Source organism: Bos javanicus, chromosome 4 (assembly GCF_032452875.1).
Source record: "Bos javanicus breed banteng chromosome 4, ARS-OSU_banteng_1.0, whole genome shotgun sequence".
Classification (NCBI taxonomy): domain Eukaryota; kingdom Metazoa; phylum Chordata; class Mammalia; order Artiodactyla; family Bovidae; genus Bos; species Bos javanicus.
The window spans coordinates 33,081,301-33,093,422 of record NC_083871.1 but is presented as its reverse complement, the minus strand read 5'-3'; the positions used below and the strand labels follow the sequence as shown (position 1 = coordinate 33,093,422).

General features: G+C 41.9%; 1 protein-coding gene across 1 annotated transcript in view; it reads left to right on the top strand.

The window, feature by feature from the left end:
• The window catches only part of LOC133246745 (ATP-dependent translocase ABCB1-like), a 109,933-nt gene that overhangs the window by 71,922 nt on the left and 25,889 nt on the right, over nt 1-12,122 (top strand). The window contains exons 2-3 of the mRNA XM_061415372.1: nt 9,443-9,503; nt 11,793-11,984. Of these exons, the coding sequence (XP_061271356.1) occupies nt 9,496-9,503; nt 11,793-11,984 (200 nt within the window). The 5' untranslated portion in view covers nt 9,443-9,495. The remainder of the gene's footprint in view (nt 1-9,442; nt 9,504-11,792; nt 11,985-12,122) is intronic.

The window sequence follows — 12,122 nt, the reverse complement described above, 5'->3', positions numbered from 1 at the left end:
TACAGTATTTGTCTTTGTTTTTGACTTATTTCACTTAGCATAATGCTGTAGAAGTTCACACATGGTGCTGCCAGTGCCAAAATTTTGTTCTTTTTTGTGGCTCAGTAGTGATCGATTGTATATGTATATATACACCACATCTTTAACCATTTATCTGTCAGTGGACACTTAGGTTGCTTCCATATCTTGGGCAACTGCAAATAATGCTGCTATGAACATTGGGATGTGTGTTCAACTGGTCTTTTTTTTAAAACTGCATTAACATTTACATACATTTTATCTTGATCACTGAAAAATTACTCGGCCCTTACTTTCATAAGAAAATAATCGAGCTCTTTAAGTAGGAGTCCGAACCATTGCTGTGTCTTGGCTTTGCCTGGTCCGTATTTACGTGTGAGACGGACAGTAACCTGACCTAGTTACCTAGTAGCGTAGTAAGTCCTCACAATGGTCCGGCTGTGGAGACTTGCTCCTCCTCGGCACGCATCGTCATAGATGTTCGGATCACGGAGTTTCCACCTGGGGAGGTAGTTCGTGTTGCATTCCTTGCCAGTCCTTCCCGTTCAGCTCCCTCTTCCAGTCTTGGGGAAACCTAGAGAACTATTTGGACGTTTGGTCTCTGTCTCTGCTACCTTCTGAAGAGATGCTGTATTCAGTAGTTACAGTGCTGGCTCTGGAGCGTAGGACGCCTGGCTCTGAAACTCCACCTTTGTCACTTTTTAGTTAAGACGATTGGGGGATTATTTTCATACCTTAATCTCCTCATCTTTGGAACAGTTAGATAGCGGTAGGACCTACTTCATAGAATGATTGTGAGAATTAAATGGATTCCTCACTTAAGGCTCACAGAAGAGGGATTAGTCATAAAAAAAGTGCTCAATAATTGTTAATATTTGTAATAATTATCAACAAGAAGCTCGTGCTTCCATGCTCCTCACAAGTGAACCTACATAACTTGCAATGATATGGCTCCTTATCTCCTTTCATCTTTTCAGAACTCTGTGATACTAACTCAGTTTTTATAGTTGTTGAAAGGCAGACTGCAAGTCACTCAGTACCTGTTATGAATGTGAAGCCGTCCTTCTCAGGTGCGTTTCCTTAGTAACTATGGACTGCTAGCCATGCCCTTCAGGGAAGGCAAGGGCCTCAAACTATGGCCCGTGGGCCGTATCTGGCCTATTGCCTCTTTTTACGCCATCTGTGAGCTTAGAATGATTTTTGCATTTTTAAATCACTGGGAAAAAATGAAAGAAAAATATTTTGTGACACATTATAAAATAATTTGAAATTGAAATTTCAGTATCTGTACATAAAGTTTTAGTGGAACACAGACATGCCCACTTGTTTGCATATTATCTATGGCTGCTTTCATGGAAGCCACAGACATTATTATACTATTTATGGCTACTTCCTTTAGGGGAGTTTAGGATGGGGATTAGAAATGAGGCACTCTGTGCTCTGGAGAACTGGCAGAACAGGTCTTCAGATAGATGTTTTCAGGATTGGATCTTAGGAGGCCAGTTCTTGCATCTCCTCATATCTAGAAAAGCACTTATTTCCTTTATGGGGACATTAGTTTCTCTTGACTAGCAGAAAACCTTTGCAAAGATAAGTGCTTAATTGCGTGAACTCCCCCTTTATCAAAATTGAATATATACTGTCCTTCCCTCGCCACTTGTTTGGAGCAGTTTCTCAGAGCTATATGAGGTGCTATCTCCCAGACTATAACCCTCATTTTGCCTAAAATAAAACTTAGCTCACAACTCTCGTGCATTTTTTAAAAAGTTGACAGAGTGCTCTATGTACCAGCAATAGTATGTGTCCTAAAGAAGCATTTCCAGCCCCCAGGAAACTTGGTATAATGCGTGGAATGGACAGGGAGCCAACCAATGCAGTGGATGTGAGTAGTGCTGTGATACAGAGATACACAAAATACTTGGGAAGGGAAGGATAGGTGTTTGGCTCCATTTAGGAATCATGGGAGGCTTCCAGGAGGAGGTGATAACCAAGTTTGGTCAGTTGGTATCTTTCTCATGCACAAACTAGACATGTTCTGTGTAACAAGTGAAAACATTTAAAAACAAATGTTAAATAAAAAACAAAGCTAATACCCTTCTCTCACCACTACTCCTGATTGCCTCTCCCCTGTCATATATTCTTCTGTGTCTTTATGATTTATCTCTACAGTAATTTTTACCCAAGGACAGTCAGTATTCTGTTATAAACCTGTTTGCAGATTCAGACTTCCAAATGTCCTGAAGTTTGCCTGGACGGGAAGGATTTCAAAGGTTTTGATGTTGGTCCTGGAGATGAGGGCAAGCAAGCTTTCTGATGCTTCTGGTGGGAGAATCAGCCTTTTGGAACCCCAGACACTCTCAGACCTTTCTTCTTGTCCTTCTCCAGGTAGAACCTCGTGACCTCTTCATGGGGGCAGACTAGGTACCAGAGCCTCCTTGTTGGGCAGGAAGTATTCCTTGCTTAAGGAAGCTTGGATTTGCTAAGGCTCTTGAAAGTCTGGGAGTTTTACAATAAACATAGGCTTTAACTAGATAGTCATAAAAACTTTTGAGTGAACATGTCCTTCTCTGCTGCTGTAATAGACCCATTATCATCTTTCTCTTCTTGTAACACCTTTCTCTAATCATCTTTTTGTTGTGGACCTGATATCCTGATATCCTACTCCCTTGTATCTCCATCTTGTTAGATTTTGCCTTTGCTTTAAAATCTCTATTGAGTTGGGCCTTGCAAACTCTGGTCCACTTGTGTGGACAGAGCTTCACCAGTGCTGAAGTTCTGTAGTCTTCTGTGAGTTCTCATCTTCCTCATAAGACTATGCACTGCCGGAAAATGAGCCTGAGTAAAGGTGATTGTCATTTTTAGACATGTTGTGTTAAAGGTGACAGGTTGGGGACAAGTGTAAACGATATTCAGGCAGTTGAAGGTAAGAGACTGAATCTTGGCACAAAGAGTAGGCCTAGAGATTTGGCATCATTTGAGTTGAAGGGATGATAAATCTCCTGGGCCAAGATTCATTGGGCATTTAATATCTTCTGGGCACTCTTCTTAGTGCTTTATGTGTATTAACGCCTTTATTTCTTCATGGGCATGAGGTTGATACTGTTATTATCTATACATTACAGATGAGGAAACCAGGGCTCAGAGGGTTGAGTATATTTAATTGACTGAGGTTATAGAGTTACTCGCTATTTGAACCCATGCAGACCAGCCCCAAGTCCAAGGAATCAGGTAGACAGAGGGAGACCCAGAAAGGAAGACACTGAGGATTACATGTTAATCCAGAAAGGAAAGTACTGGGGGAGATCTGCCATGTCTCATGGTGTGAGTGTCACCCAGAGGTACCCTGAAAATAAACTCTTGATTATTTGTCTCTAGGGGTTCAATTGATGGTACGTGGATGACTTTTCTTCTTCTCCATAACTATATCTTGGTTGGTTCTGTTTAGTCTCCTACCAGACTGTGGGCTGAGGAAGGGAGAAAAGGAGACACTCAACTTATAAGACAAGTTAATAATTCAGGGAAAAAGGAAAAAAAGGTAGAAATAACTTACTTTTCTATTTATCTTTTACCATTTCTATTCTTACCTCACTAAAACTCATATGAGGAACATGAAAAGTATTTGTGAAATGCCAGTAATCAAAATAATGTCCATATTCTGCTACTTAAACTATGAACATATAAAGAATATGCAGATCTTGGGTGTGTGTCCTTGGTGTTGAAAAGATAGAAAACACTGCCGTCAGTGTCGTCAAGGCCAGCGTGATGAGTGTGCTTCGACTAGAATGATAGCTGATATTTCAGTTCTAAGTACTTCGTAAAAATTTCCATGATGGTGGTTTTTTTTATTTGCTCAAGGATTTCCTCTGCTCTCAACTATTTCTTTGGGAAAATTCTTAGAGATAAATTTCTGGAAAAATCAAATACCAAATAATGGCAAAGTATTTTGCAGTATATTGTTTAGTGTGGCAGTTTATTTTTTAAGTTTGAGTAAAAACTTAAAATACGTCTAATTTTTCTGGAATAGTAGTAGTAGTGTAGAATAGTCAGATTTTTTTTGTTACTATGGGGGAGATGCTTTTTTAAAAAGTAGGTTAGTTACAATGTAAACTGTATAATATTATAAAAAGCAGCAAAAAATGAAAATAGGTAATACCTGACCCACTCTAGGTGCTTAAGAAGGGAGATGAATAAGTGAGAGACCAAATCACAGAATTTTATAGGTGAAAAAGAGCCCAGAGAATCATCTGGCTCAAACCCATAATTTTGTAGATGTAAAAACCAGTGCTCAGGAAGCTGAGCCAACATGGCCAGAATGGAATTGCTTGCTAGTGGGCATTGCTGAATTCCTGGGCCAGGAATCCTGCCTTTTATTCTGGTATTTTCCCCACTCTGTTGGTGGTTTCAAATTCTGCCTAAAATGGAAGCAAACACTTCAAACCCAACTTTTCATTTGGTCTTTTCTGTCCCTAAGATGCCATCCTGTGGACTTACATATTAGTGTATCAGGCAGGGCAGCCCCAAGGTACCGCTGTTCAGGCCAGGAGTGACTGTGCCTCCCAGAGGCACCTCGGTCACTTGTGATGAGCCCAGCCACTCTGAATGGCAGGCAAGTGCCAGAGGGGAGTGATCATCTAAGCAGAAGGTCCAAGTTCCTCTTGCTTGTGTCTGATGGAGCTCCCTGCACAGATGACGGGAACAGTTGAGTCACAGCATTCTTGGGCTAGAACGGACCTGACAGGCCACTGAAGGCAGTGGTTCCCTCATGTCTTTGATCAGAGAATCCTGCTGTGTGAATGATGTCTGTCGTAGATGCTGCCCGGGGAAATCAGCTCCAAGAGAGGTTCCTTGGTTGAAAGTGGTGGAGGGGAGGACCTCTGCTAACTGTCTCTCCGACCACCCAGCAGCAGTGCTGAAGTCACTGCATGTGTGGCCACCACATTTGTCCCGGCTGCAGCCCGTGCTGAGTCATCCTTTTTCTTCCCAATTCCTCTCTGTGCTTCCACTCACCTGTGCCCACTAGTATCCAGTTCTCCACACACTCTCAGGAGGAGCTTTAAAATATTTTTTTGAAAAAATGTGTTTGGCCATTCTGTATTTTAGTTGCAACATGCTGACTCTTAGTTGCTGCATGTGAGAACTAGTTCCTTGGCCAGGGATTGAACCCAGGCTTCCTGCATTGGATTGCTGAGTCCTAGCCACTGCACCACCAGGAAAGTCCCTAAGAATGAGCTCTTACAGACATATGACAGGTCACATCTATCCTCGATGGTTTTCCATAGCCTGGAATAAATCCGTCTTCCATTGGCCCACCTGGCCCACCTGATGTCCCCCTCCTGCCTCGTCAGTCTCATTGGTTGTTGCTTTCTGAGTATAGCCCACCCACAGTGACCTTCTCACTGTTCCATGAACACTCTCATTTCCTCCCTGGCTAGGGGCCGTGTAGAACCTGCCTCAGCTTCTTATCATTCATTTCTCCCACAGAAAGACCTTCGTTCCCCAGTCTACTCCAAAGCTACTGTAGCATCACTGCTTTATTTCCCTTTTATGAGTTAGTACACTTATCTTGTTGATTTATTGAGTTACTTGTTTATCCAGTTCAGTTCAGTCGCACAGTCATGTCTGACTCTTTGCGAACCCCATGGACTGCAGCCTGCCAGGCTATTACAGCTTCTCAAATGGGAAGAAAGGTGTAACAGAAAAAAGTTCCTGTCTTAAGTTAACTGTCTTACTATTTCAGCAGTGGTACCCTGTCACATGCAGTTTGGGGTCTGATAGTGAAAGGGTTTCCTACTCGCACAGAATCCAGTGAGATTAGAAAAAGCGGCGCTCTCGTTCTGAGTTGTGTCCAGAGTATCCAGAACAGAGCCTGCTGTGCAAAGTGGTTTTAAAACCCCTTTATAACATAATCTAATTTTACCAGTTAGGAAATCACAGATGTATCCATGTCACATACTTGTCTTTACACTGTTATTAAGCGTTCAGTAGTTAAAACTACTAAACTTATTGAGATATTTGGGTCAGACAAAAATGTAATTAAATGTGATTCCAAAATGGTATGAAGTCTTTAGTTGTGGTGCTGGACACTGTTTGGTGGTTTAGTCATTAAGTCGTGTCTGACTCGTGTAACCCTAACCCCATGGACTGTAGCCCGCCAGGCTCCTTTGTCCATGGGATTTCCCAGACAAGAATTTTGGAGTGGGTTGCCATTTCCTTCTCCAGGGGAACTTCCTGACCCAGGAACTGAACCTGAGTCTCCTGCATTGCAGGCAGAAGCCTGTTCAGTGGTAGGTTTCTTTGCGGTCTTGCTTGGTTTTAGAAAAGGCCTTCCTTACCCCAGGTAGTAAGGTGGTGGTCTGCTGTATCTCTGTTTAACCCCACAATATGCAAGACACATGTACGAAACAGAATGATTGTTGGCATATTCTTACAAATGGTCTGCGTGTTGCTGGCTCTGTGAAATCCTTGAACGTCTTTGGAATAGGTACAGCAGACAGAGCAGCAGGCTGTGCACCAAGGGTACAAAGGTAAATGACACAGTCATGTTCTCAGGCGCTCACACCCGTGGAAACGGCAGGAGGAGATGGGTATGAACCGTGGCGTGTCTGTTCTAGGGTTGACTTAGCTGAATCGTGTGTCAGTTACTCTGGAACCCTGTGAGTCACCCTGCTGGAGATAAGCCACTTAGGAAGAGGTCATACTGAGCTCATGCGTGAAGGACCAGTCTTTCCCAGGAGAAAGACTAGGAAAAGGCAGTCCAGGTAGAGAGAGGAGAATGAAGGAGGGCTTAGAGGAGGAAAGCTGTCAGCACTTCTCCCCTCCATCTCATCTCAGTATGTGGACAGTAGCTTTTCGTCTGAAAGGACAGAGCTTGGTCTCATGAAATTGAAGCAGCATCTTTTGTCATGCCCTGTTTCCTCTCCAGTCCCAAGGGCAAAGGCTTCAGGAATGTGATGATCAAGCAGACCTGGGCTCTGTTTGCTTTTATGCTGTGGTATCCTCGGCCCCTACCCCCAACCCCAGATGGTGGCTGCACAGTGCCCTAGCTACTGGGATGAGGAGAAAGGGTGGGGATAAAAAAAAATCTGGAAAGTCATTGTGTGGCTTATTGTGGTAAGATTGTAAAGGAATTAATAGGGCATGTATGGCTCTTGGACTTTGTCCTTTATCCAGTGGACTGTCATTTAAGGTTATTAACAGAGGCAATATAATTATATTTTTGTTCCCAAAAAGAAGATCTGGTGGCAAGATAAAGACTTGATGGGATTAGAAAAGCCAGTTAGGAGGCTTTTGTTAGAGCAGATGTAAGAGGTGATGGGGACCTCTTGGCTGTGAGGAAGGAGAGGATTTGAGTGGCTCCCAGACACATGCAGGAGTCACTGAAGCTGCCCAAGTGGTAGAGGCCACCCTGGGAGTGAGTGTAAAATTCTCAGAGGCAGCAGCATGGAGGGAGGAGAGGGCATGAGGAACTGGTGGATAAGACTAAGAGAGAGGGATCAGAGTTATGGGAGGACGAGGAGGATGAGGTGCTGGAAGCCAGAGGAGAAAGTGGTCAAGAATCTAAGCAAGTATTTTATTAAAATAAAAGCTACACTTAAATATTTGACTTTTCTTGTTTGGGGAGGGATTAATTAGGAGGTTGGGATTATCATGAATGCACTACTGGATATAAAATAGATAACCAACAAGGATCTACTGTGTAGCACAGGGAACTCTATTCAATCTGTTGGAGAATCTGAAGAAAAGTATATATAGGTAAATATATACACACATATACATGTACATATATACATGTACACTCATATACACATAATGTCTACTAGTTTTTATATACCATACCTAGGGAGCCTAGATGATCTTTTCAACCATGTATCTACCTCCTTCCTTCCACACAACACACCCATACTCCTGCCAAAGCAGCTTACTCATTCTTCACACATGCAGTGTTGTTCTCTTTTCCAGAAAAACTTTTCCTCTTCTTTCCCATACCTGTCAAGAGCACAATCACCTGAACTAGGCCCTCTTAGGTTGCAACGTAACTTTTGAAATGACTACAAGATTTAAAGCGTGCTCCCCGCATTGATCCGGCCATCTTGATTATGATAATGTATCCTACAAAAATATTCACCATATATAATGTATGTGGACAGATATGTTTAATGCGGCATTGCATGTAACAGTAAGACTGGAAGCAACTGAAATAGATGAAACTTTGAAAAAACAAAGATACACATATACACACATGTGAAAGTCACTCAGTCGTGTCTGACTCTTTGTGACCCGCCACGGTCTATAGCCTGCCAGTCTCCTCTTTCCATGAAATTCTCCAGACCAGAATACTGGAGTGGGTAGCCATTCCCTTCTCCAGGGGATCTTCCCAACTCAGGGATCAAACGCAGGTCTCCCATATTGCAGACATCTTCTTTACTGACTGAGCCACCGGGGAGGCCCCATATACACATGTACTGACATGGAAAATTGGCCACTGAATGTGAACTGTGATTCTGTCTTTTGAAATGAGTATGTCTGTGTATACTTGCATATAGAAAATAAAATCTGAAAAAAAATTCACACCAGAATATGAACAGTGGCTAGTGCATGCACGTGCGTGCGTGCGTGTGTGTGTGTGTGTGTGGAGGGAGGCGTTAGAGTTTTAATGTACCTTGTCCTAAAATGTTAACATTTGCTAACACTGCATAATGAGCTCACTGGTGTTTATTACATTCTTCTTTGTATCTTACGTTTTTAAAATAAAAACTGAAGAAATGTGGTGTTCAGTTTGAAATACTAAATGGTTTAGGGTCAAGTCTGCACTGATATTTATCAGTGGACAAAGCCCACAGAAAATATTTTTCTCCATGTCCTCTTGGAGTGGTATTTCATAGAACATTTTAATCCAAGGACACTAGTATCTCTCCTGACAGACTCCTTCTTAATCAATGCAGCTTTCTTCTTGCAAATAAGCTTCACTGAACTTAGTGTGTGTGTGGTTGCATACAGCCAGTAGTAAAGGATTTGCACAGATGCCCTGATGCTTATAGATAATTACAATTAAATTAGTTCGACCTATTTTTGTGTAAGTTGGTAAGTGAGACAAGTTTGATTCATTTTTATATGCTTATCTTTTTGAAATTTCCTCATTTGTCTGTGTCAGGTCTTAGTTGCGGCATGTGGGATTTTTTGGGGGGTGCGTGGGCTTTTCCTGTTGGGGACGTGGGCTTCTCCAGTTGTGGCATGCCTGCTCCAGAGCGTGAGGGCTTAGTTGTCATGCACAGCATATGGGATCTTACTTCCTTGACCAGGGATTGAACCCACGTCCCCTGCATTGGAAGGCAGATTATTAATACTGGACTGTGGAGGAAGTTCTATTTATATGCATATTTTTAATGGAAAATAAAGAGACATAACAGTGTATGTTTGTTTTGAGGTGAACTAGGTACTTTTGACAGAACAGAGTATGGCAAGAAGCTGGAGAAGGAAATGACCACGTAAGTAGGCATTTTTCTACTATTGTTAAGTCTTTCTGTCTTAATCCAATTGTAATACGGTTAAAATTTTTGCACTATTATAATAAAGATTCAAAGTTTTGAGGGGAGCAACATCATTGTTCGTTTTTTAGGAGGATACAATGTAGGTTTTTTTCTTAAAAGAATTTGCTGCATAAGACACTCTAAGGTGAAGGCTGAGCCTGGATCAGACTGATGTATGCGTTGGTAAATATAGAATATCATCTGCAGGGAAATTAGAGGGGTTCAAAGTGAGCTTGTTTAAAATGCAGTTAAGAATCACATTATTTGCAATGGCTTTGTATTATTAGTTTCCTTCTTGGCTGGCTTTAGTCATGATGTAATGAGATCAGTTAACAGGATTTTTTTAAATATAGCATCTTATTCTGAACAATGAAACAAGGCATTCAGAATAAATATAGCCCTTTTAACCTTAATTCACTTTGGAAGCTTTCATTAATGATTTACTTACCTTGAAGTTTGCTCTCAGAACAGCTTATAAAACATGTCCAAAGGCATGAGTTAGTGATTCAGAAGAAAATGATTGTACATTATCCTGTAATCCTAATCCTAATCCTACTCTAGTAGGTTTGAAGAAAATGGACATATTTGACCATATTTTGAAAGTTGAGAAGCAAACACCTCCAGATACTCTTATGGAGAGGCACTTTTTTAATATTGATGAAAAACAGTGTCTTATGACCATCTTGAAAGTGAAAGTTTCTCAGTCATGTCCAACTCTTTGTGACCCCATGGACTGTAACCTGCCAGGCTCCTCTGTCCATGGAATTCTCCAGGCCAGAACACTGGAGTGGGTAGCTGTTAGCTTCTCCAGGGAATCTTCCCAACCCAGGGATCGAACCCAGGTCTCCCGCATAGCAGGTGGATTCTTTACCATTTGAACCGCCCGGGGAGCTGGTAATCATCTTATAAATGCTTAAATACAGGTATTTTTTCCTGAGTAAATGTAGACTGGTGGCTTACAATATTTTAGCTCATTTTCAAAGCACACGTTCCACTTGTTAAATGAGGCATCTTTTTAGCTATCTCTTGCTGCATCATTAACACTTGGATAATAAATACTGAGTTATCTATTAACTAAAATTTAGTATTCTAATTCTATCTTCCCTGATAAATACTTTGTACATTACCAGGTATAACTTGGGGAAGATACGTTTACATCAGGCTGAGCATTGACATCAGCAACTATCTGATTATTACATCACCATTTTTATAGTTTTTGCATGATTCATACAAGTTTTTTCTTTGAGGGTGGCAAGTTGTGAATTTTTAAAAGTGGGAATGTTGGAATCCTGTATTTCATTTTTGAATGTTTGTTTTTACCTAAAAAGTAATTGCTTAGTGAAGCACATGAGTTGTTCCCTTTTTTTGTATGAAGACTCATACAGAGTCTTTGGCATTTCTAGTTGATCAAGGGTCTGGTTTTAGAAGATGCTCATTCTTTTTATCATTAGAATTTAAACTAGGGGCCTGCTACTTGATTCATTAAGCATTTCAGGATAACTCATGATGGCCAGTTGGGCAGATGGTATAAAAACATTTTTTGTTGTCAGTTGTCTCTTGGCAGATTAATAACCCAAAAGGTCAGGTGACCATCTCCGTCTCTTGGTTTCACTTTCTGGCAAGTTCTGTCCCTTCTTTCCATTCCCCAGTGTGCAGAAACCATCCCAGTGTTCATCAGCTGATACCGGGGTAATCCAGGTGTGCGGGATGACACTGGTAGACCTCACCTAATGCTGTGATGCTTTTAGGCACCACTCACGTCTTTCACAATAACTGGCGTTCTCTACATGCTAATTGCATGCCAGGCACAGAGGCACGTGTTTTTATATATTACTGTGTCACAGTTCTTTTTCTTGGCCATGGTACGAGGCATACGGGATCTTAGTTCCCCAATCAGGGATTGAACCCATGCCCTTGGCAATGAAAGCATGGAGTCTTAACTGCTGGACCGCAGGGAAGTCCCACTGTGTTACAGTTCTTATCTCCATTTTGCCAGTTAGAAAACTGGGACTTGGAAAGGTGAAGTCAGCCTGTATAGCAGTTAAGAACTGGGATTTGAGCCAAAACAGTAAGCACACTCTTCACCATGACATTCTACCAGGGTGGCCGTAGTTGGATGCTGACCATCAGCTCTGCTTTGAAGGAGGGCAAGATTGCCAGATGACTGAAAGGCAGGGCGGGTGGTCTGCTGGGGACAGTGCATGGATGAGAAAGTGGCGTGTGTGCAGCTTTCTTGTTGCTTTTCAGGTACGCCTACTATTACTCTGGAATTGGCGCTGGCGTGCTTATTGCCGCTTATATCCAGGTCTCGTTCTGGTGTCTGGCCGCTGGAAGACAAGTACACAGAATCAGAAAACAGTTTTTTCATGCCATCATGCAACAGGAGATAGGCTGGTTTGACGTGCATGACGTTGGAGAACTTAACACCCGCCTCACAAAGTAAGTACCTGGGTGTGTGTCGAACTCTGATGTGTGCTTCTTATTCTTTTAAAATGGAAGTGAGGTCATAAAATCTGAAAGTAATTCTGAAACTAAAGTCCTTCTGAGTCTTGATCGTGCCTCATGCGTCTTTTCGTT